Source organism: Cololabis saira, chromosome 24 (assembly GCF_033807715.1).
Source record: "Cololabis saira isolate AMF1-May2022 chromosome 24, fColSai1.1, whole genome shotgun sequence".
NCBI lineage: Eukaryota > Metazoa > Chordata > Actinopteri > Beloniformes > Belonidae > Cololabis > Cololabis saira.
The window spans coordinates 17,377,743-17,403,893 of NC_084610.1; the positions used below are offsets into that span (position 1 = coordinate 17,377,743).

The following is a 26,151-nucleotide window of genomic DNA, read 5'->3' on the forward strand; positions in this document are numbered from 1 at the left end:
TGTAGAATCCAATCCCAAATTCAAACCAGATGACTTCGACCATCGTCCTCATAACACCCCGCTGCCCTCTTTGCTCTCCATCTAACCATTACCATATGTAAGTGTAACCTCGGTGTTATTCCTGACAGATCTCCCTGTGGGTGACGGCTGCTGCCAAGCAGATTCAGCTCATCAGGAAAATGTACTTCAGCAAAGTGATGCGGATGGAGATCGGCTGGTTCGACTGCACCTCTGTAGGAGAGCTCAACACTCGTATGTCAGAGTAAGTGAGATCATGAGGACATGATCTATAGGATGAAGAGAACATTGACACATCGGTGTCTGTGACTACGTTTACATGCAGTCAATAACCCTTTTCTAACCGGAATATTAGCAATAACCCGGTTGCGCACGGCCATGTAAACACCAATAACCCCTTTGAATAACCGGAATTTGCTCATATTCCGGTTTTTAAAAACCCGAAAATTACCCCTGGGTTACTCTTTTTCTAACCCGAATATTTCGTCATGTATAACCTAACGGGATATCCCAATCAAAAGGAACATGAATTTGTTTTCTGCGCATGTTCTTTGCACAAGGAATCTTGGTCTTTTGAGTCCAGGAAGTTCTTATAAACATGAAGAAACGCAAGACCAGGAGGAGACTAATCACTTCAAAAATGTAATGAAAGATATGAACATTTTGGCATTTGTAGATGGTAGAAAGTACCGGGATAGCGAGATTTACAAAAAGGTGAGCAAAAGGTTGCGCAAAGTGGTGGGTCAGTACCAGCACCAAAGCGCAAAAGAAGGCGACTTCTACTGGACTGTTGATTATCCGCCGTGCTGCTGTTATTGTTGTTGTTTTGGATTTGGATACAGGAAGAAGAAGTAGAAATGAGGGGAATTGCGTCATGACGTTCTCCATGTGTTGCTAGTTTGATCCAGATATCCCAAATAACAATTACCATGTATACAGGGATAACCCTGTTTGCTCACGCATGTAAACAGATTATTCCGAATGTTTCAGTAACCGGAATATTGACCTTAACCTGAATTTTGACTGCATGTAAACGTAGTCTGTGTTACAGTGAGTGTATCTGTTTTACAGTGACATAAACAAGATCAATGACGCCATTGCTGACCAAGTTGCCATATTTGTGCAACGCTTCACCACCTTTGTGTGCGGTTTCTGCGTCGGATTTGTGAAAGGATGGAAGTTAACGCTTGTCATCATCGCAGCAAGTCCACTAATTGGAGTTGGAGCAGGTTTCATGGCTCTGGTGAGATTTGACATCACTTACATGGACTGAAGTTTGATATTTATCATGACTTGATGACTTTATCTCTTCCGAACTGACAGCTTCAGCCTTTGACGTCACTTCAAATGACTTACTTTTTTGACTTGGCATCTTAGCTTTTCTTGTCTGGATTTGTGTTCATTAGATAACTTGATGTGACTTGGTTACTTGACCAGTCTCATCCATCCATCCATCCATCCATCCATCCATCCATCCATCCATCCATCCATCCATCATGCATGCATCCATCATGCATCATGCATGCATCCATCCATCCATCATGCATGCATCCATCCATCCATCCATCATGCATGCATCCATCCATCCATCCATCCATCCATCCATCCATCCATCCATCATGCATGCATCCATCATGCATCATGCATGCATCCATCCATCCATCATGCATGCATCCATCCATCATGCATGCATCCATCCATCATGCATGCATCCATCATCCATCCATCCATCCATCCATCCATCCATCCATCCTTCCATTATGCATCCATCCATCCATCCATCCATCATGCATGCATCCATCCATCCATCCATCCATCCATCCATCCATCCATCCATCCATCCATCCATCCATCCTTCCATTATGCATCCATCCATGCATCCATCCTTCCATTATGCATCCATCCATCCATCATGCATGCATCCATCATCCATCCATCCATCCATCCATCCATCCTTCCATTATGCATCCATCCATCCATCATGCATGCATCCATCATCCATCCATCAATCCATCCATCCATCCATCCATCCATCCATCCATCCATCCATCCATCCATCCATCCATCCATTATGCATCCATCCATCCATCCATCCATCATGCATGCATCCATCCATCCATCATGCATCCATCCATCCATCATCCATCCATCCATCCATTATGCATCCATCCATCCATCCATCCATCCATCCATCCTTCCATTATGCATCAATCCATCCATCCATTATGCATCCATCCAACCATCATGCATGCATCCATCATCCATCCATCCATCCATCATCCATCCATCCATCCATCCATCCATCCATCCATCCATTATGCATCCATCCATCCATCCATCCATCCATCCATCCATCCATCCATCCATCTTTCCATTATGCATCAATCCATCCATCCATCCATCCATCCATCCATCCATCCATCCATCCATCCATCCATTATGCATCCATCCATCCATCCATTATGCATCCATCCATCCATCCATCCATCCATCCATCCATCCATCCATTATGCATCCATCCATCCATCATGCATGCATCCATCCATCCATCCATCCATCCATCCTTCCATTATGCATCCATCCATGCATCCATCCATCCATCATGCATGCATCCATCCTTCCATTATGCATCAATCCATCCATCCATCCATCCATCCATCCATCCATCCATTATGCATGCATCCATCCATCCATCCATCCATCCTTCCATTATGCATCCATCCATGCATCCATCCTTCCATCATGCATCCATCCATCCATCCTTCCATTATCCATCCATCCATCCATCCATCCATCCATCCATCCATCCATCCATCCATCCATCCATCCATCCATCCATCCATCCATCCATCCATCCATCCATCCATCCATCCATCCATCCATCCATCCATCCATCCATCCATCTCTACAGTAGATGGCTTTCTTGGCTGACCAAGTATCTCTTAACTTCACGTTAGCCCCCACCTACTTCTTTATTAACTTTGCTTCTCTTTTGACTTTAGTTCGTGGCTAAGCTAACAGGGATGGAGCTGCAGGCTTATGCTAAAGCTGGTGCCGTAGCGGATGAAGTTCTCTCCTCCATCAGGACCGTCGCTGCCTTTGGTGGAGAGAAGAAGGAAGTGGAAAGGTTTGCAGACACACAAACTGAAAGCCATATGGAAGTGAGATTATTCTGAGACTAACCCTCATCCTTTTCCAAAGGTATGACAGGAACTTGGTCTCAGCCCAGCAATGGGGCATCAGGAAGGGTCTGATCATGGGCTTTTTCACTGGATATATGTGGTTGATCATCTTCCTTTGCTATGCTCTGGCCTTCTGGTATGGCTCTACCCTTGTGGTTGACACTCAGGAATACACTCCAGGAACACTACTGCAGGTATAACTTTCAAGACAAATATGATATCCAATGCAGCCTGATTTAATAGACTATATATACGTGTAAGTGCTTACGGTCTTGGCTAAATTAAACTAGATTAAGAAAAACCGGCAACACTGCCCTGGGACTTTCACATGGCATCCTTAACACCGACTGCTCAGGTAAGCATCACAACAAACGAGTAAAGATGTGGTTCTCCTGCTCTTTCAGGGAGGCAACATGTGCTAGCTAACAACATTAAGATCGAGACATCACCTGATTAGGATTAACCAGTGTTTAGTCTCCAGTTATTTCAAGATATTCCTAACTTTACTTAAAGAACTATAAAAGAAAGAGTATAGAGCTGATCAAATCAAGGAAACATACAAAATGTGTAGCCTTTTCAGAACGGTGTAAAAATAACATGCAATCAAAAACCAAATATGTGTTAACACTAGGCCACCCTTGCATGAATCAACAGATTTAAAACCAACTATACAACGGATTAGGAATATCATAAAAAAAAAACACATCCACTAAAATCCAGAGATAAAAACCTAGCCCCATAAAAACAGAAGTAAAATAAATGATAAATTAGTGAGTTAGAGGAATCCCGAAGCAGCAGTGGCCAGCACAGCTGCAGAGATATAAACATACTATATGTTAGCTAAGTCTGATTGTACATTTACTAGAAACACAATGATCAAGACAGTGTGCAGTGATCAATAGGATTACCTTGCTGTATGACACCTTACCAATGCAACGATGCAGCGGCCAACTCCAACTCCCCGACCAATCGGTGGCCTGTAGTGTGATGACGTCAGATGCTCAGCCGCTTAGAACCTTGGCAGAGTAGTTACAGAAAAAGTATCTACTTGACACATTAGACCCCTAGTAGGAAAGAACCAAACTGAGGCGAGTCGGGCTGGGTAGGTGCTAGTGGAAAAGCGCCAATAGTTTCCCCCCCACTGTGGAACGATTAAAGGCTTGTCTTAGCTTCTATTCGCCTGCCCCCTCCCCTGTCCGCCCTGCTGTTGCTCTCTATCTTGTGCTGTCTTCCATCTATTTTGGAGCCTCTCTCTGCATATCTTCCATGTTCTCAAACCATGGATCTGGTCAGCTGGTCTCCCAACTCAATTGACCACATTTTCTTGCCGAGAAGACGGGAAAAGGGGAGCCCTCAATCCTCCTGGAAGTGGAGGGTCGTGTGTCTGTCCATACTGTCGCTCGAAGATGTCTACATAATTGGATTTTTTATGACAGATTTCTTCTTTTTGGAGCTGACGGTTACCTGGCATATTGACAAATTTGGACCACAAATTCGGCTGTTTGGAGTCGACATTTGAGATGTACCAGAGAGACTTCCAATCAGAAGGAAAATTACTGGATATGTTGCTATCTGAATGGGCTCCCCCTTGTTTTCTTGGAAGGGTGGCTATCTCAATCTCCCCTGGATGCTCGTCCCCCACTACCCTTTCCTTTCCAGGACACCTGTGGAACTGGATCAGAACTCTGCCGATGCAAACTGATAACGCTCCATCGCTATCAAGGACTATGGTTGAGGAACTGAAACTGGGGCAGAGTTCACAGATTTACTTACTCACACCAACACCCATCCTGTCTCTTCTTCATTACTGTATTGTACTGTATTGCCCTGCCCGGATGGTCTTCAGCAGGAGGGTCCCCCCTTATGATCCAGGTCCTGGTCCAGGTTTCTTCCTCCTAAAGGGGAGTTTTCCTTGCAACTGTTTGGTTTAAGGTTTTTCTCCCACTAGGGGAGTTTTTTACCTGCCATTGTTTATGTAATAATTGCTCGGGGGGTCATGTTCTGGGTCTCTGGAAAGCGCCTAGAGACAACTTGTGTTGTAATAGACGCTATATAAACAAAACTGAATTCAATTGAATCATAGATTTTCACTACTTTTAAACTGGCTCCTACTTGGACATTGCTTGAACTCTTTAAAGGAGCATGAGGCAGGATGGAGGCAGGATTTATGAAAATATTTCGTATACGTTTTAAGTTTTCTAGTAATAATGTCAGATGAAGCGTTCCAAACCAAAAAGAATGAGTCCCCTACCGTATCTCTCTGTTGCCTTGAACAGGCTGTGTGCTGCAAAATGTGCTGCAATTGTGACCGGAATTTCCCGCGCTGTCCTGCGGATGTGACGTCAAATGACGCTGCATGTGCGTTCTCCCCGTTCTCCCGTGCCGGCTTCACTGTTGGCTGCAGTACCCCCGACGGCCGTCGTGGCGAAGGGTGGCGCTAGAGAGTCTCATTTCTTAAAAGGAGCCTCATGCTCCTTTAATAATAGTGGTGTAATATAATCCCATTGGTATGCCAAATGACACAAAACAAAACCAATTTAATGATTCACGTCTCCAAAAAGTTGGGAATACTTTATACAATACAAACTGACCGTATGTTGTAGTTTTGTTTAGCTTTTTCTCGTGATTTCTGCCTGTATACAGATATTCACTCTTTTTGTATTGGCTTGGCTCATTTTTCATTTTTTTCTCTATTTACAAACATGCCCCTGTCAAAAATTTGGTTTTCCTTCATTTCCTTTTCAGGTGTTTTTTGGAGTTCTGATAGCAGCCATGAACCTGGGACAGGCCTCTCCGTGTCTGGAGGCGTTCGCAGCAGGCCGTGGAGCCGCCACCATAATATTCGAGACTATTGACAGAGTAATAATAATTAATGTTTCAGAGTTTCCCCTCCCCCCTTGAATGTAATGTTTCACAGGAAGCTGTGAGAATCTTATTGACAAGTCTGACTTTTGAAATATGTTATCACCAGGAGCCAGAGATTGATTGTTTATCAGAGGCTGGATATAAGCTTGACCGGGTCAAAGGAGATATCGAGTTCCACAACGTGACCTTCTACTATCCGTCCAGACCTGAAGTGAAAGTACTTGACTATTTTTACTTTATTCTTTTTTTTTTTTTTTTTTTTACCTTGTCTGCACACATATTAATGATTGATACCATGACGGTAGAAACCAAAGGTATGTATATATATGTGCATTATTACTATATTTAATATATATACATATATATACGCATACATATGCGTACACATACATAAATATACACATACAAACCCAGTGTTTTTTTTTTTGTTTTTTTTTGGGGGGTGTGGGGAGGATGACGACACTGCCAATCCAGGAAGCAGGAACACACGGAAACACACGTAAAGCACTGGAAATCTGCAACAAAAAAACCACAAACAAAGCACGGAATTGATACTTTATTCAAACACAGCTGGAAAGTTTGCAAACCCTTAAGTATTTTTGCAAGGACCTGAGGAAAACTGGAGATTTGTAGGTCGTATTTAGGCAAGCAAGGCAAGTTTATTTTTATAGCACAATTCAACACAGGGTAATTCAAAGTGCTTTACATCGACATTAAAAGCGGCAAGACACAATTAAACAGTAAATAACAAATAAAATGAAATAAAAGGATAAGAAAAGAGGTAAAATAGAGTTAGAGAGTACGCTTCAGTAAACAGTAATGTTTTTAGGCCTGATTTAAAGGATCTACAGTTGGAGCAGACCTCAGGTCTACAGGAAGTTTGTTCCACCGGTGAGGAGCAGAATAACTGAACGCTGCCTCACCTTGCTTGGTTCTTGTTCTTGGGAACCACAACAAACCAGATCCAGATGAACCTCAGGGGTCTGGGAGCTTCATAGGAACTAACAGATCAACCATGTATTTTGGTCCAAGGTCTTTGTAGACCAGCAGTAAGATTTTAAACTCTATCCTTTGACTCACTGGAAGCCAGTGGAGTGATTTCATGAATATGGTCCAGTTTCCTGGTGTTTGTAAGGACTCTGGCGGCATTGTTCTGGATCAGCTGCAGCTGCCTGATTGATTTCTTGTTAAGGCCTGTAAAGATGCCATTGCAATAATCCAACCTACTGAAAATGAATGCATGAATAAGTTTTTATATTAATAATAATGTTTTCCAGGTGGTAATAGGCAGATTTAGTGATAAACTTTAGATGGCTGTTGAAGTTCAGGTCTTTAAGCAGAAAGCCATCGGGTTTCGCAAACTTTCAAGCACCGAAGAATCTGATTTCTGGTGTCAAAGATTTGCGTCCAAACTTCCCTTCACCGTGGTGTCACGGCCTCTCTGTGATCAGATCCTGGACCAGCTGAGCGTTCCAGTGAAGTCGGGAGAAACCACAGCGTTCGTTGGCCCGAGCGGAGCCGGGAAAAGCACTGCTGTTCAACTCTTCCAGCGTTTCTACGACCCTAAAGAGGGCATGGTACGTGGAAAGATCCCCTAAGAAATCACATTCATGGAATATAAGGTGCTTTTTCTTTAGAAGTCCCTTTCAAACGTGTGCCATTACACACTGTTGCTGCCTCCTCTTCCCTTTTCAGCTTCAGACTGTAGCTCTTGTTTTAAAATTAACCATCCCCTGAGGCCTACAGAGGTACAGGATAATCTGTTTCATTATTCAGCCAATGGTTCCTAACAGCCTCATTTTTCACTTTTAGAGGAATAACAGCGCTCCTCACCCACTGTACTCTCTTATCCTGATTGCCCCTTTTCATTTGAAACCACCATTGTTGCAAAGTAAAAAAAAAACATTACAATGTCACATTGCTTTAATAGCATCATCCATCAATTTTGGTAAAAGCACCTGCTCTCTGTGCCCCCGTCTCAGGTGACCCTGGACGGCCATGACATCAGAGGGCTGAACATCCAATGGCTGCGCTCTCTGATCGGCATCGTGGAGCAGGAGCCGGTGCTGTTCGCCACCACCATCGGGGAGAACATTCGCTACGGTCGCCCCGGCGTAACCATGGATGACATCATCGCTGCGGCAAAGGAGGCAAATGCGTACAACTTCATCATGGACCTGCCACAGGTGGGGAGTGGGGGGGAATAGACTCATATTAACAGATTAAATACATCCCTGTATAACTATTGGACTGCAATTTTTAATACTTTGACAGAGATAACTGGGACAGTTGAATGAATGAATGAATGAATGAATGAATGAATGAATGAATGTTTATTTCGGTACATTTGTAACCGAAAGGGTGTAGGTAGAAGCAAGGCTTATATATACCTACCCCTTTTACTGGTAACTTACAATGGTTACAGCAAATACAAAAGAGCAGAGCTCAAGACTTTGAAATTAATTATCAGTAAACTCAAATATCCTATCATAGCAAAATAAACTTAACTTAAACTTTCTGTTCTCACTTCCATCTCCACCTTCAAACTTCATCTTTTATTAAGTACAACCCACTCCTGCACTCGCCTTTAGTCCTCCTTCATGCATACTAACTGTTTTACTTGGTTAATTGTTTTATCTTTTGCATTGTGTTTTAATGTATTTTTGTGTATTTATATAACTTTGTTTTTTTTCCATCTTAGCTCCCTCCCCTTACCCCCCTAGGCTGCACTTGTAAATAAGAAATTTGTTCTTAAATTGCTTGCCTGGTTAAATAAAGGTTAAATAAAAAAAAATAAAGAACGTCACGGAGCTCAAAACCCCAAAATAACTTAAATTTCCCATCATAGCAAAAATAAATAGCAAATGGCTCAAAAGCCCAAATAAACTCAAATTTCCCATCTAGCAAAAATAAAAAATAGCGCATAGCTCAAAAACCCAAAAAATAAACTTAAATTTACCATCATAGCAAAAATAAAAAGTAGTGCATTGCGCAAAACCCAAAATATAACAGTACAGAAGTTGGCAAACTTAATTTTGCATACCATAACGAGAAATTACGTAATTTTTATAAAGTCTTTTAAGGCTGAATAGGGTACAACATGATTTGATATTTACAGGTTGTTGGCAGTTATTGAGTTGACTGCGTTGTTTGGCATCTCTCAACTGCCTTTGCTTAAACTTCAAGCAGATTTGATAGCTTTTGTGACATTATTGGCCAGACGTCTTATTCTAATGAGGTGGAAATCACCAACACCGCCATCACATACACTGTGAATAAAAGAGAATTTCAACAATTTGAGGCTTGAAAAAATCGGACACTCTGAGAGGCTCTTCCAGAAAATTTAGTGAAATGTGGGGACCTTTCTTTGCCTATGGAGAGAAAGTCGCCTTCCCAGTTACACCTGAATAAGATTACACTTTATTTTTATTTACCTTTTGTCATTTATTTATTTATTTCTATTTTGACTTGAAAAGTGAGGTTATTGTCACTGTAATATGTGAAATATGGCCAAGCCGGGCCGCTCGGTGGCGCAGTGGGTTAAGCAGCGGCTCATATACCAACACAGTCCTCCTGCAGCGGTCGCAGGTTTGAATCCCGGCCTGCGCACCTTTGCTGCATGTCATCCCCATTCTCTCTCTCTACCCCTTTCATATCTGCAGCTTGAATAAAGGGCCACTAGAGCCCAACAAAATCTTAAAAAAAAAAGAAATATGGCCAATTTTTTTCTTTTTCTTTCTTTTTTCCTTTTTTTTTGTTTGTTTGTTTGTTATTTCGCTCTTATGTTGCACTTTATCCTTGTCAATTTGTGTATTAAAAATCAATAAACAAAGTTTATAAAAAAAAAAACAAAAGAAAAAAACAGATTAAATGAATAAAAAGCATGACATATTTGCAGGTCAGTATGATAAAAGTCAAAGTAAATCTAGGGATCCCTGTTCCTTCACCTGCACTTTTCTTGTATGTGATGTGATCACAGACAAACGATGTTCTCTTCTATTCTAAATTGCAGAAATTTGACACATTAGTGGGGGAAGGTGGGGGCCAGATGAGCGGAGGGCAGAAGCAGCGGATCGCCATCGCGCGCGCTCTGGTCAGAAACCCCCGCATCCTGTTGTTGGACATGGCGACATCTGCTCTTGACAACGAAAGTGAGGCTATTGTTCAGGAAGCTTTGGATAAAGTAAGTTAGTGAATTAGCTTTGGGTTTTATATGATGATTATATGAGTGAATATCCTGCTGGCAATTCAAATAAGTCTTCTTATGCTGGATTTAAGTCTTAGGGTGCTTTCACACCTGTCCCGTTTGGAGCAGTTGTTCCGAAACAGGGAGCATTTCCCCCTAAAGATCGGTTCGTTTGGTATATCTGAACACAGCAATCGTGCTTGGATGCAGGACTAAACAAGCGAGCTGAGATCGTCTAGGAGAGGTGGTCTCGGCTCGCTTCCATTCCAGACCTGGAGCGGTTCGTTTGCAGTGAGAACATAATCGACACAGCACACAGAAACACACAGAAACAAACCACACTTGCCACACTTGCGTACGATGCTCCATAGTTGTTGTTTTTCCCGGGGTACGGAAGAGGAAACTCCTTCCGCGTTCATTTCAGACCAATGAGAGAACAGCTGGGTTCGCGCATGGCATTTGTTAACAGCTACAGACGGTTGCCTTGTGAACACAAACGCCACAAACGAAAAACGAAACAACTGTATCGATTTAGCCCCTGAATCGGAACAAAACGAACGGGCCACAGGTCTGAAAGCACCCTTATTCACCTCTGTTCAGTGCAGTTGGAATTATAATTGTATCAAAACTGATCATCTACCAGGAGAAAGGATGCCCATGACATGATTTGGACTTCCTCATAGGTACGCATGGGCCGCACCACCATCTCCATCGCTCATCGGCTGTCCACCATAAAGAACGCCGATGTGATCGTGGGCTTTGAGCACGGCCGGGCCGTGGAGCGGGGCAAGCACAACGAGCTGCTGGACAGGAAGGGCGTGTACTTCACCCTCGTCACTCTGCAGAGCCAGGGGGACAAGGCTCTGAATGAGAAGGCTCGGCAAAGTTGGTCTAACCGTCGCGTTGCGTAACATCAGCAAGGTTCTGCCTTGGTTCTAGTTCTAGTGAACGTGACTGTTACTATTCCCTTGTTCTCTCGTGTTAGTGGCTGATCGTGAAGAAGAGGAGCCAGAGAGGTTAAACCTATCCAGAGCAGGCAGCTACCGGGCCAGTTTGAGGTATTACACTAACATATCCCCAGTTACTTCCTGTCACGGCTTGTCACTTCCTGTTTTATTTTGAAGCCCATGGCTGCGTCCGAAATGCCATACTTCCACCCTAATGAGTAGCAAAAACAGAGTGTGAGATTTTTTAGTGCGTCCGAAAAATTTGTACGTACACAATAGTATGCGCTATCCATGCTCATTTCGGAGAAATGTATTAGTATGGATTGATGGACACTAGCTAAGCAGAAACTTCCCACAATGCAATGCAGCGCTGTTTGGTTGCTAAGTGCTGCGCAGATACGTATATGTCATAAGTATAATATTAAGTATAATAATATTATTCTATAATATTAATATTATAATATTCTATAATATTAATATTATAATATTCATATATAATAATATTATATAATGTAATTTTGTTTCGGCCAGGATAAAGGGGAAAGAGCGGAGCGGTGCTGCTACTGCTGCTGTGACAGGAGTTGTTACCATGGTAACAACTCCCCCTCCCAACAGCAGGAAGTGACATGTGTGCTCTGAATAGTACGTCCGAATTAATGCATACTACTGATATTTACTCAAAACTGTGCCGAACTGAAGTATACTTTTTGAGTATATACTGTTTAGTATGGCATTTCGGACGCGCCGCATGTCTTTGTGTTTCAGTTCTTGTTTAACTTTCCTGTTTCCCATCCTGCCCTGATTGTCTGCACCTGTGTCTCGTTAACCCTTGTGTATATCTGGTCTTGTCTTTCTCTTGCTCCCTGCTGGTCCGTACTGTTTGTTCCTCCGAGTTTTCTGCCCAGGTTTTTGTAGTTTTTGATTCTTGTTTTAAAAGAGCATGAGGCAGGATTGAGGTAGGATTTATGAAACAAATTTGTATACGTTTTAAGTTTTCTAGTAATAATGTCAGATGAAGTGTTCCAAACCAAAAAGAATGAGCCCTCTAGTTTATCTCTCCGTTGCCTTGAACAGGCTGTGTGCTGCAAAATGTGCTGCAATTGTGGGGCCGAATTTCCCGCGCTGTCCTGCGGATGTGACGTCAAATGACGTGCCGGCTTTGCTGTTGGCTGCAGTACCCCCGACGGCCGTCGTGGCGAAGGGTGGCGCTAATATGTCACATTTCTTAAAAGGAGCCTCATGCTCCTTTAAGCTCTGTTTTTTTTTTTTGTATCCTGTTCAGCAGCGCTTTTGCTTTTGTTTTCACTAATAAATAACTGTTTTTTGAACTCCTGCCCCCTGCATCTCTCCTGCATCTGGATCCTACTCCCACGTAATCGTAACAACTTCCACCCTTCATCACTTGCTTACTTGGGTATATATACATTTACTCAGCCATGACTGCCTCTAAATAAGATAATTGCAGGATTTATTTTGCCACTGTAGACTTGGGTAATAACAGGGACTAGCAGCATGATTTGCTTCATTGCCTCCTTACATTTTCTTTGACATTTGGAGCTTTTAACTGACCCAATCATCACTTACAAATGCTGAAGCAGCCGAAGATGCTGAAGGACCTCTACCACCACCATCACAAGTAGTCTGGTTCCCCCTCAGCTCAAGAAGACAATACCACTGGCTCCAACTCATATTCAAATGTATCCACTTTAGTTATCCATCTTATTTAAAACATCCTCATATTCTCTCAGAAACACTCAGCAACCCTTCTTTTTTGTTCCTTTGACATTTAAAGAAATTGGCAGACATGCTTTTAAGTTCAAAGCCCCATCAGATTGGAACAAGCTTCCCATCAATATAAGAGAACTCAATTCATTAAAATCTCAATAAACCATGTAATTGCCTCTAGGGCAGGGGTCGGCAACCCGCGGCTTTAGAGCCACATGCAGCTCTTTTTCGCCGCCCTAGTGGCTCCTGGAGCTTTTTCAAAAATGTTTGACCTTTTTTTTCCTTTTTTCTTTTTTTCTTCTTTTTTTTTCTTTTTATCTCCTTTTTTTCCTTTTTCTTCTTTTTTCCTTTTTTTCTCTTTTTTTTCTTCCTTTTTTCTCGATATTTCGACTTTTTTCTCGACATTTTGACTTTTTTCTCAACATTTCGACTTTTTTCTCGAGATTGTAGTTCAACATTAATCTCGATATTTTGACTTTTTTCTCGAAATTTCGACTTTTTTCTCGATATTTCGACTTTTTTTCCAACATTTCGACTTTTTTCTTAACATTTCGACTTTTTTCTCAACATTTTGACTTTTTTCTCGAGATTGTAGTTCAACATTAATCTCGATATTTTGACTTTTTTCTCGAAATTTCAACTTTTTTCTCGACATTTCAACTTTTTTCTCGACATTTCAACTTTTTTCTCGAAGTGCATAATGAAAAAAAAACTTCCCCCAGTTATAACTAATATAGAAACATGCAGCATGTGTTTGCCTTCATTCTAAGGCTTATATAAGACATTTCATTTTTTGCGGCTCCAGACATATTTGTTTTTTGTGTTTTTGGTTCAATATGGCTCTTTCAACATTTTGGGTTGCCGACCCCTGGTCTATTGGTATTGCCTTCTCATTTGTGTCATTTTCTTTTCTTTTTATTTTTTTATTTATATTTTATACATAATGTATCTATTTTTTCATATGTTGTATAATAATGATGATGACAATTGTTGTTCTTGTTGTTATTACTGTGTTATATGCAGTATTTACTTGTGCTCTTGGGGTGTGGTAGGTCTTGGGGACTGGTGTGTGGGCGGGTTTGTGTGTGAGAGCCTTATGTATTATGTATGTTGTATGTGACTGTTTTGTACTGTGTTGTATGTTTTTTGTTGGACTCCCTTGAAAACAAGATGATTCATCTCAAGGGGCTTAATAAAAATGTATTTATTTAGTCAGTAATGAGACTACCAGCAGCAGCACTTCCTCACCATAGCGACAAACTAATTGTTTTGTGCAGAGCGTCAATCCGCCAGCGGTCCCGATCCCAGCTGTCCAACCTGATCCCAGAATCCTCTGTTCCTGTTGCTGGAGACTTGGGCCCCAGATCCTACTCTGTGTCACATGAAGATAAATATGAGGTGCGTGAGCATGTATTCATACCCAATAGGGCTGTTCGATTAATCGATTTTAAATCGTAATTGCGATTATGTAATTAGAACGATGTTAAAACGTGAAACTCGTAAAATCGATTTTTCTTTTTTTTTTTTTTTTACCTTGTCTGCACACATATTAATGATTGATACCATATTAATGATTGATGGAAATACCTCTCAATACCTGCGACAAGTGCCCCATTGGAGAGGCTCTTTAGTGTAGGAGGGGGCGTTGTAACATGCCACCGGGCATCCCTCAAGCCAGATGCGGTAGACCGGCTCGTGTTCCTTGCAAAAAACTTGCAAATGTAATGACTGACATTACACACCTCTACCTCCTTCATGGGTTGCATTATTATTTAGCATGCAAAGACCCAGTTTAGTTTAATTAGAAAATGTCTTGTTTTATTTAATTGGAAATATAACTTACTGTATGTTTGCAAGTGCTGATTTGCTGATTTTTTTTTTTCCAGAGATAAAACTTTATATTTTATTATATTTTTTAAAACTTTTTTCAACTTATTTTACAGAGTTTTGCACTTTATTCATTCATTTTTGGTTTAATAAGAGCAAAGTTTGCACTTAAAGCCCAATGGGGCAAATGTTCAATAAAAAAACAGCATATTTGAAATCATTTCTTTGCCTTTTGTCAATTCACAAAATAATCGTAATCGAAAATCGGATTTTGAGAGAAAAAAAACCGAGATTTTATTTTTGGGCAAAATCGAACAGCCCTAATACCCAACATTGATGGATCCACCTCCATTTGCGCGTGCTCATGTGTACTCTTGTGCCTGCTCAGAAAGAGGAGGAGGGGCAGGAGCTCGTAGAACCTGCTCCCGTGGCCAGGATCCTGAAGTACAACTCACCCGAGTGGCCCTACATGCTGTTTGGTTCCTTCGGGGCTGCGATCAATGGGGGGGTCAACCCCGTTTACTCACTGCTGTTCAGTCAAATCCTGGCGGTGAGGTTCAAAAAGTTAATTGTGTTTCGCTGTCTTTCAAGTAAATAAACCCTGTAAATAGAGTTTAAAGGAGTATCCTTTACAAATGTGCAGGTACCTGTATGATGATCCATCTGCAACCACTTTTTCTTTTCCACCTGTCTGTGTGTAGACTTTCTCAATAATAGATCCTGCAGTTCAAAGGAAGGAGATTGATGGTATCTGCGTCTTCTTTCTCATGGTCGGCGTGATCTCGTTCTTCACCCAGATGCTGCAGGTAAAGTCGCTGCCTGTTATGAAACGACTGACTACTGTATCGCTCCTGTGCTGCTTTCTGCTCTGTGCTTGTGATCAAGGTTGAAGGAAAGTCACTAGAGATCTCTGTTATTTTGGTAAATGAAAGCCTTTATTGAGCTGAGAAAAACAGAGACGGGAATGCAGCCAGTCATTTCCCCACCTCCTGCTGGTAGGGAGATTACTACTTACAGTTGAGTCGTGAGTTGTGGCTTTCTGATGATGACAAGGGACTATTTTATCAGATATTGCATTATGTTTACATTGGAAGGGTATTTTGATTTGATTTGAAGATTTTATTTCGAACATGCATGATAAAAAAAGAGTACATATATATATGTATATATATATATATATATATATATATATATATATATATATATATATATATATATGAGGATTGAAGTAAACACTTATGGAGTCCTACTCCTGAATCTTACATACATTCTTACATATAATAAGACGAGTTTCAATAAGCTTACTTATAAAATACCTATCCCTACTTTAATAACTGTTCTATACAGTGATATAATACTCAATTATATGTATACTGTATATAAATATAGTCAAAATCAAACTAATCAAGGCAAACAAAAGAAAAGAAAACAAATTGCCCAGCATTTAGTTGTGCTACTATGTATGTATGTAATAATAGAAGTAATTATAATGCATAGTATTACATTATCATTACTTTACTATAATACTACAATATAATAGAGGAGAGACAGCAATGGTATAACAATATACTTGAATAACTATATAAGATTAGATATGCTATATATACATTGGTTCATATATTTATCTCCAATTATATACATAAAAATTACTATAAATCTATATATCAACATATCTACATATAACTATAAATCAATATATATTAATAGAGATATAGATATATAAATACTGTACTTATAATACAACTCAATATATCCATACACATACCTACATATAACATATCTATATCCATAATATGCGTCTATATATCTACATATATTAATAAATGTACATATCTACATGTTTTTTCGCATCTGTATTTTGAATAGTTGTTTCTTTGTATCTTTTTTTAAATTGTGATACGTTTTGACTTTGTTTTAGCTCCATGCTCAGGCTGTTCCACAATTTCACTCCATAGGTCGACATACAGAAGCTCTTTTGGACGTGGTAATAGTATTTTCTGTATGCATGTGTTTCCAGGGCTATGCCTTCTCAAAGTCTGGAGAGCTGCTGACCCGCAGGTTGCGGCGGATCGGCTTTCATGCCATGCTAGGCCAAGAGATCGGCTGGTTCGACGATCACAGGAACAGCCCCGGAGCTCTGACCACACGTCTGGCTACGGATGCCTCACAAGTCCAGGGGGTGAGTTAGAGCCTGGGAAGAACCTTTCAAATTCAGTCATTCAGCTGTAAAATAACAGCTTTTTATCTGCAAAACTGATAAGTTTCCAATTCAGCTGTCAACTCCTCTGATCTTCATATCTGGAAATCTACTTTTAATGAATATTTTGATGTTACTATTTACATTTTTTTTATATTTTCTTATTTAAATATATTTGAATACAATCTTTATGCACCTGAACCAAAATATGTTTGGTTTAGTTTAGTTTATTTCGAACATGTAAAAAAAAAAACAAGAAAAAAGACAAGAAAACAAATACAGGTGGGCATTTCACCACATAAAGAAAAAAAACAACATCAAAACACATATTTCAGTTACATGTTCGAAAATGAGTGGGAAGATAAATTATATGTCTGTATTTATTTTTTATACTATACACAAATTTGCATAAATATACATAATTTGTTTACAAAAATAACCTGTTTAATACAAGATGTAAGCTCTATCATAAATATAATATAACTATGATATAATATAACTAGGATATAAATATAATACGTATATCTAATTATATAAATATACAAAGACAACATGACAAAATAGCAGAACACACAGCTGGTGATCTTTAAACACAGTCTTCACTTTTATACCTCAAATAAACCATTTCTTTATATTTCTTCTTAAATTGTTTTATGTTTGTAAATTTTTTTAACTCCAAATTCAAACCATTCCACAAACTGATACACAAAAACGTATTTTTTGTTGTACGCATGAATAAAGATTTGAAGTTTAGGTTTCCCCTTCCTTCCTAATGAATAATTTCTGCATGTTATCCAGTAGCGAATGATTTTTTTGCTTTAAACATTACTTGTGCAGATTGAAATGCCACTAGATCCATGAGTTTTAGTACTTTAGACTGTAAGAATAGTGAGTTAGTTTGATCTCCATATCCAGCCTTATGAATGTATCGTATTGCTCTCTTTTGAAGTATGAGTAATGAGTGTAACCTAGTATGTGGCTTATTTGATTACAGTTTGGGTGTACAGGTGGCTTCTCTGCAAAGCAACCGTAGCTGCTTAGCAGGAGATTTAATGAACAGTTTAGAAACAAAGAACAGCCTGCCCATACCCAGTGTGAGTCGCCACCTGATGGGAGAAGTACTGAGAGTTAGTGTGGAGCTGTAAAACCTAGTTATGCCTTAGTTATATGTTAAATTCAGTGACTAAAAGTCTTATTCTGAGAACCTAACCCATTTGAATACAGATATTACATGAGCGAAATATAAAATATTAAAGGTATTTGCGACAACATCAGTATGATGACATCTGTCTAGCGGGGAAAAATGGGATAATGATGCATATCAAGTAACTCTGAAGTTGAACTCTTAGCACACGAACACTGTAGCAACACATCCACTGATAAAAAGCAAACAGCACTATGTCTGATGCAGTAAGTCAGAAGGGTTATAAACAGAAAATGATTGGGGTTTTTACTTTGTTGACGTGAATAACAGTCATGTTGGTTCTGAACTAAGGGTTATTGACTTTAGACCTAATGCCATTTTTCATTTTGGAGTTGGACATCAAAACCGAGTCCTCAATTTTTTGATATCCATCTCTTAAACCAAAACAAAACACGAATAGTTATCTGCTTTTCGTTTTGGAGAAATTGAAGACACAATTAGTTCCGTGTCTCAGTTTCTTGGATGAAGTGAATGACATTCCTCTTTATCATAATGTTATGAGCATATTCAATTTAGTGCTGTTAAGCCATTAAAAAATTTGAGTGATTAATTAATTAAGACGTGTAATTAATTAATCTCTCTTTTAATCCCACCTAAAAAATGCTGAGAATAGCCCTCAACTTGAGGTGTTTTCTTTAAATTCATTACATTATTTTGGCAGATCAAAAGATTGATATACAAAAAAAGGGGCTTTATAAAGTCATTTTCTTTTTTTAATAAATTTTTATCCCTGATTTTTTCCGATTTTTATCACTTAAAGTCCTTTTATAGAACAAGTAACTTTTTCTCATCCAAACATTCATACTCTCTTTTTTCACAGAGATCCTCACAGACTTCCTCCCTTTTACACTGATTTTTTACAGTTTTTTTCTATCGTGCAAACAATTATACTTCTTCAGTGAATGCATCAGAGGCCATGTGGGGTTCAGTGACTTACAGATACTTCAACATATCAGGGTGTGGTGGCAGAAATCGTCAGTTATTACTGTAGCTGGTTTTACAAACATTAACTCTGCATACAGTACGTCACGTGTGTCACGTGTCTCGGTGCAGCAGAGACACTCTTTTTCTGTAGAAGGCCACCAAAAATGCAATTTACACTAAGGTATATCCAGATGTACGTGTTCTAACAAGATATCCTATCCATCAAAACGTCCTGCCTTGGCTCAAACAGGTTCTTTCGTATTTGACCACAAATGCCTGTCGTTGTCTCATGATTTTTAAACAGTATTTTTGACAAATGAAAAGACTCAAGAGCCAACAGATTGTCAGGAGATGTACACTAAATGTGACAAAACCATTACATGTTAGAAAAAGTCACGAGTTGTGTAGTGAGGTGAGGACCCAAACGGGAAGCAATAGTTTCAAACCAAAGTCCTTCTATTTAACAAAAAGGCTTCACAGGCACGAATACAAAAACAGAAACTCCACAATTACACTACAAACACAAGACATTTTAAAATAACTCTAAAAGCCTCTGCAACAGGAACACAGGAGGGCAGAAGGTACGAAATAAAAATCTTAGACAAAGAAGAAACAGAGCTGGGGAGAAAACACACATACCAGCACAGAGTAAAATGAAAGACGAGACAATATAAAGACAGGGCTGGTGAGACAGACGTGTGAACAAACTGACACGACTGAGCCAGGGAACAAGATTAATAAAATAAAACCTGAGAAACAGAGGAAAACAAATAAAAAACCTACAAAAAAACCCTAATATAAAAAAAAAACATGATAAAAAAAAAACATGTATGTAACTTATGTTAGTTCAGTGATCAATTAATATCCTACAGCATTTGAAACCTGCTTTTTGTTGTGTCTTAAAAGCATTTCTACAAAGTCGTGTGTCTTTCATAAGCTCAATTTTAATATGTATTGTGACTCTTTGGAACCAAGGTAGGACGTGACGAACAGAATATGTCATCAGAACGTTGGTCATATGACCAGCGTGATAGAGATAGATAAATCTGTTGCACATCTCTCCTCAAGTTTAATGTGATCTGGGCAGTTTTGACATGCTTTAGACCAATGGTTCTCAACTGCTGGAACCCAAACGGGATGCAGACCCATTTTCCGTCAGGGAGCTTTGACTGAGGAAGACACATTTTCGAGTCCTTTTGGAAAGACTTAGGGTGCTTTCACACCTGGCCCGTTTGGAGCAGTTGTTCCGAAACGGGGAGCGTTTACCCCTAAAGATCAGTTCATTTGGTATATGTGAACTAGTGGTGGGGGAAAAAATCGATATTGCAATATATTGTTGCGCTCTCTGTCGCAATAAATAATCGATAAACTGACGGCAAATATCGATATTTTATTACAACACACATAATGGATTTACACGGTTGACAGTACAGGTGCTCTGTGTGTAACTTATGGAGATAAGACGCTACTTCCTGTTTCTCGTCATTTCAAAATAAAAGCACAGGTTTCAAAATAAATTCAAAAACGTCTGCCTTTACACTGACTTTTCAGTATTAGAAACAAAGCAGTGCACTGTCCTGGTTTATATAAAACATGTTATTAATGTCCATGCACTGTAATTTGTCCAGCTGTACAGTGTTTACATTTACAAGCCTAGGATGCAGTGAGGAAATATACAAATGCACTTTCTTTGTACGTTGTATGAAGTTTTGGCATTGAATGGCATGACTACAGACATTTTCCTTTTTATGGGTATTTTTTCTTTTTCAGTCACATATATCGTGATATATCGTTGATGAAATTTCTTACAATATATTGAATATATCGTGTATCGTGATATTATCATTATCGTGGGCCGCATATCGCCACAGTATTGAATCGTGAGTTACCCGTATCGTCCCACCCCTAATGTGAACACAGCAATCGCGCTCGGATGCAGGACAAAACAAGCGAGTCGAGATCTCCTAGGAGAGGTGGTCTCGGCTCGCTTCCATTCCAGACCTGGAGCGGTTCGTTTGCAGTGAGAACAGAATCGACACAACTCATTCATAACTGTGGTTCAACCTTTGTTTTTCCCAGGGGTACGGAAGAGGAAACTCCTTCCACGTTCATTTCTGACCAATGAGAGAAGAGTTGGTTCGCGCATGGCATTTGTTAACAGCTTTGAACCGCTACAGACGGTTGCCTTGTGAACACAAACGCCATTAACGAAAAACGAAACAACTGTATCGATTTAGCCCCTGAATCGAAACAAAACCAACGGGCCACAGGTCTGAAAGCACCCTTATTTCATGTTTGTACATAAACGCAATGCTAGTCCTTATAATCTGAAGTTTAAATTACCCTATTTTAAATAATTCAACTTTGAGTACCTAAAAGGTTTCCATGATTTAGGTTACAGCTTGTCATTATAGGGTGATGGTGGTCCTGAGGCTGGACCAGACGGGAACCACCGCTATAGACGACATAACTGTCTACGTATGATGTGTCAGGATGAGTGAAGCAGCTCTTTATCTGGCCTATTTCTGGCTAATGATCACCAATCTGAATCATGTAAATAGACTTTGGTAGACCTTGGTAGACCTTGGTAGGGGCGTCGACTCCCGCACTACCTAATGGGGCTGAGACACCAACCGGGGACCGGTGAATCCCTCCACAATTTTCTTTTTTTTTTTTTTTTATTAGCGATTTCAAGTTTTTTCCAACAATAAAGGAATTAAAAAAAATTTAAATGGAATAGAATAAAATAAGAGAACAAACAGGTTGACTTAGGGCATACATTAATAAAAATAAAGAAAACTCCCCAAAAAACAGGATTTTATATTCACACAGTCAATGAGTTACATTCCACAGAATATAAAGTCCACCTTTCCCAGTATATTATATACTGCTCAGCCCGTAATCTTAAGGAGAAGGTCAACCGATCAATCAATCAAATTTTATTTGTATAGCACAGGGGTCAGCAACCCAAAATGTTGAAAGAGCCATATTGGACCAAAAACACAAAAAACAAATATGTCTGGAGCCGCAAAAAAATGAAAAGTCTTGTATAAGCCTTAGAATGAAGGCAAACACATGCTGCATGTATCTATATTAGTTATAACTGGGGGGAGATTTTATTTTCATTATGAACTTCGAGAAAAAAGTTGAAATGTCGAGAAAAAAGTCAAAATGTCGAGAAAAAAGTCGAAATGTCAAGATTAATGTTGAAGTGCAATCTTGAGAAAAAAGTCTAAATGTCGAGGAAATAGTAAAAATTTCGTGAAAAAAGTCAATGTTGAGAAAAAAGTCAAATTGCGAGAAAAAGTCAAAATTTCGAGAAAAAAGTCAAAAAATTTCAAGATTAATGTTGAAGTACAATCTTGAGAAAAAAGTCGAAATGTCAAGGAAATAGTAAAAATTTCGCGAAAAAAGTCGAAATGTCAAGGAAATAGTAAAGATTTCGTGAAAAAAGTCGAAATGTCGAGAAAAAAGTCGAAATGTTGAGATTAAAAAGGAAAGGAAAAAGGAAGAAAAAAAGAGAAAAAAAGGAAAAAAAAGGGAAAAAATAACATAAAAAAGAAGAAAAAAAGGAAAAAAAGGTCAAACATTTTTGAAAAAGCTCCAGGGAGCCACTAGGGCGGCGCTAAAGAGCCGCATGCGGCTCTAGAGCCGCGGGTTGCCGACCCCTGGTATAGCACCTTTCATCCAGGTACATGAAATACAAAGTGCTTTGACATTTTGACTGAAAAATAAGCATAATAAAAACAAAAATAAAAACTGGGAGACCAATGCACACTGACATACAATATAGTTAATTAAAATGAAATAATGATAAAAGGTCAGTTTTTCCATGCAACGTATATCCTCAACTATTGTGGTTCAGTCGTCCTTTGATGGCAGATTTGTCTGCAGCATCAAAGACAATTTTGTTGAACACACAATAAAGTTTTATCTTATCTTATCTTATATTTTGGGAAAAAATCCCCAGTAGCATAAAATGCAACTTTGCAAACGGCCCATCTGTGTAATGGGCCCACTGCCTGATGTCATGCTCTTATGCCGCGTTCCATTTACCTCGGAAATCGGAACTGGGAACTGGGAATGGCAGCCATCTTGGAATGGTAACTCGGAGGTGGTGAAGCTTCTCCCACTTTCCCAGTAGGAAATCCCACTTCGAGGAGCGTTCCAGTTGAAAATTCCGACTGGGAAATTCCGACTTCCGAGGACAAATGGAACGCGGCATTAGTGTAGGTTGTGCAGTGCAGTGTAGGTAGATCAGCTCTTTCAAAGTCACCACATGCACGGATGTTTTGAGTCCATGTAACACAGTTCCATTCTCCTTCCTGTGAAGGCTACAGGTTCACAGATAGGGATGATCGTCAACTCCATGACCAACATCGGCGTGGCTGTCATCATGTCCTTCTACTTCAGCTGGAAGCTGACGATGCTCATCCTCTGCTTCCTGCCGTTCATCGCTCTCTCGGGCGGCTTCCAGGCCAAGATGCTGACAGGCTTTGCCAAGCAGGACAAACAAGCCATGGAAGCTGCTGGACAGGTCAGACATCAGCCAGACTTAGTCAGCCAGCTCTTTGAAAATATTTTGGTCTCTATGTTAGGCTCCAAGTGTTAGCTTTTTCTCACTTTTTATGAAGAAACACTGCAAATCTAATATGTGGATGGAATAGTTTGTTTGTTATAAGCTGCGTCTGTAAATTGATGATACAGAGGCAGAGATAACGCTCTCAGACTCCATCCCTCCTTGAGCCACCCAAGCTTACAAATGCAGCCATTGTCCACAAGGCACAGTGGATAAAGACCTTGGGACAGTGAAGTAACAGCCAGGAAAGTTCACAATCAAAGGAAAAGTGTTCAAAAGTCAATTTACTGTGAACTTCTTTTAATTACAGTGATGCAGTAAACCCCACCCATCCAAGTAAAGTCGATTAGATGAAAATTTAATGATCCCTCAAGGGGGAATTTGGCTTACCGCTGCAGCTTAGAATAGGATTTAGATGAAAAAACAGTGAAACTGTGTTATCTATGTCTTACTCACCCATCACATATTAGAACAAAGATGAATTAAAAGCTGTATCTCTCTTCATCCACCATGTCATTTAATTTAGACTCTCAACTCGTGCTTTCATTTTGCAGATCTCTGGGGAAGCCCTCAACAACATCCGCACCATCGCTGGCCTGGGGAAGGAAAGGAGTTTTGTGGAGATGTACGAGGCCCAGCTGGACGCTCCGTATCAAGCAGCGCTGAAGAAGGCAAACGTATACGGCGCTTGCTACGGTTTCGCCCAGTGTGTGGTCTTCATGACCAACTCCGCTTCCTACAGGTTCGGAGGCTACCTGGTTAAACAAGAAGGTCTGCATTTCAGTCTCGTGTTCAGGTGAGAGAAGAAAGTTGAGGCTGAGAGCTAATTTATCTTTTTTGCAGACAGTATGAACCAATGTATTTTACTATTTTTTTTTTATCCCCGATTTTTTTCCCATTTTCATCACCCAGTGAACCAATGTATTTTATTATTTTTAGTGATGCACCGATTGTTCGGTAACCGAAATTGTTCGGCAGAAAATGGCAAAAAAAACACTTTGGGTGTTCGGTGGAATAAGTGGGAAAAAAACGAACAATTAATAACGGCGTTGTAATATAAGGAAATAGACTGGCCGCTCCGTACCGGTTGCACCACAAACATAAATCGTTGGCCAACCAAAAACTAACCCCATAAGAATTTTACCAACATTCACCAGCAGGTGGAACCAAAACAACAGAATGCTGGGAAATTAAAAAATGTCATTTTTTTATGTTCAATAAATATTTTCTACCTTGTAATTTTGTAAAAGATTTTTTTCTTTGAAAAGCCTAAATCAAATGTATTTGATTTATGCAATGGTGAAAAAAGTCGAAATGTTAAGAAAAAAAAGTCTAAATGTTAAGAAAAAAAAGTCAAAATTTTGTGAAAAAAGTCGAAATGTCGAGAAAAAAGTCGAAATGTCGAAAAAAAGTCAAAATTTTGTGAAAAAAGTCGAAATTTTGTGAAAAAAGTCAAAAAGTAACCACAATGCAATGGTGAAAAAATTGGCAAAATAAATGAAAAACTGCGAAGAACCATGTTCGGTATTGTTCGGTATTCGGCCAAGTGTTTATTATTATTTTCGGTTTCGGTTTCGGCCACAAATTTTCATTTCGGTGCATCACTAATTATTTTACATAAACTTCTTTTTCCAACTTCTCCACATATTTTCTCTGCGGTTCAGGTCAGGGCTGCAGCATGCCAGTCCACTACCTGTACCCTCTTCTCTAGGGATGGGAATCAAGAACCGGTTCTTGTTCAGAACCGGTTCTCAGTGTTTCAATTCCTTGGAATCGTTTGGAAATTTTGCAAACGATTCCCTTTTCGATTCCAGTGGGAACGAACGCCGTAATCACACACGTTGCATAAATCAACAGTCAATAGTAAACATGGTGCCCAGGTGATCAAACGCTCGACAGTCCGGTAACATTTCAGTAAAAAAGACGACAACAAGAAAACTTGCAATACTTGCCAAGTCAATATTTCGTCAAAGGGAGGAAATACTACCAACATGCAAAAACATGTGCGCACTCAGCATGTAATAACAATCAATGAATGTCACGTTTTCAATCCACTCCGGACCAACGTTAGTGCTTCTCAACCCAGCAGCAGCAGCAGCAGCAACATTAGCATGTCCTTGGCTGACTCCATGCCTTACTGCAAGTAACTAATTAACGAACATTTGCCTCATTGTTGTCATTTTTTTCAAAATGAGAATTGATAAGGGAATCAATTAAGAACCGAATCGTTAAGCAGAATCGAAAATGGAATTGGAATCGTAAAAATCGTATCAATTCCCATCCCTACTTTTCTCCTTCAAACATGTGCCCAGAGTCTGGTTTCACATTTTCCTGCTGAAAAACAGGGGACATTTCTGGAAAAATAGATAAAGTCTTGAGGGCAGCAAGCGTTGCTGTAAGACCCGAATGCACTTTTCTGCATCATTGAAGTATAAATTGACCTTTGCAAAGGGCAAAAATACAACCTACAGACCGTATAAAAAGATCTGGACAAAAC

At 39.7% G+C, this 26,151-nt stretch overlaps 1 protein-coding gene across 1 annotated transcript in view; it reads left to right on the forward strand.

Annotated features, from left to right (window-relative positions):
• Nucleotides 1-26,151, forward strand: part of abcb11b (ATP-binding cassette, sub-family B (MDR/TAP), member 11b) — a 52,771-nt gene that overhangs the window by 9,060 nt on the left and 17,560 nt on the right. Inside the window, exons 7-23 of the mRNA XM_061715739.1 lie at nucleotides 129-262; nucleotides 1,090-1,261; nucleotides 3,021-3,145; nucleotides 3,220-3,394; nucleotides 5,946-6,059; nucleotides 6,172-6,282; nucleotides 7,517-7,642; nucleotides 8,048-8,251; nucleotides 10,078-10,248; nucleotides 10,935-11,136; nucleotides 11,237-11,309; nucleotides 14,201-14,333; nucleotides 15,139-15,300; nucleotides 15,452-15,556; nucleotides 16,768-16,929; nucleotides 23,409-23,612; nucleotides 24,209-24,450. Of these exons, the coding sequence (XP_061571723.1) occupies nucleotides 129-262; nucleotides 1,090-1,261; nucleotides 3,021-3,145; nucleotides 3,220-3,394; nucleotides 5,946-6,059; nucleotides 6,172-6,282; nucleotides 7,517-7,642; nucleotides 8,048-8,251; nucleotides 10,078-10,248; nucleotides 10,935-11,136; nucleotides 11,237-11,309; nucleotides 14,201-14,333; nucleotides 15,139-15,300; nucleotides 15,452-15,556; nucleotides 16,768-16,929; nucleotides 23,409-23,612; nucleotides 24,209-24,450 (2,615 nt within the window). The remainder of the gene's footprint in view (nucleotides 1-128; nucleotides 263-1,089; nucleotides 1,262-3,020; nucleotides 3,146-3,219; nucleotides 3,395-5,945; nucleotides 6,060-6,171; nucleotides 6,283-7,516; nucleotides 7,643-8,047; nucleotides 8,252-10,077; nucleotides 10,249-10,934; nucleotides 11,137-11,236; nucleotides 11,310-14,200; nucleotides 14,334-15,138; nucleotides 15,301-15,451; nucleotides 15,557-16,767; nucleotides 16,930-23,408; nucleotides 23,613-24,208; nucleotides 24,451-26,151) is intronic.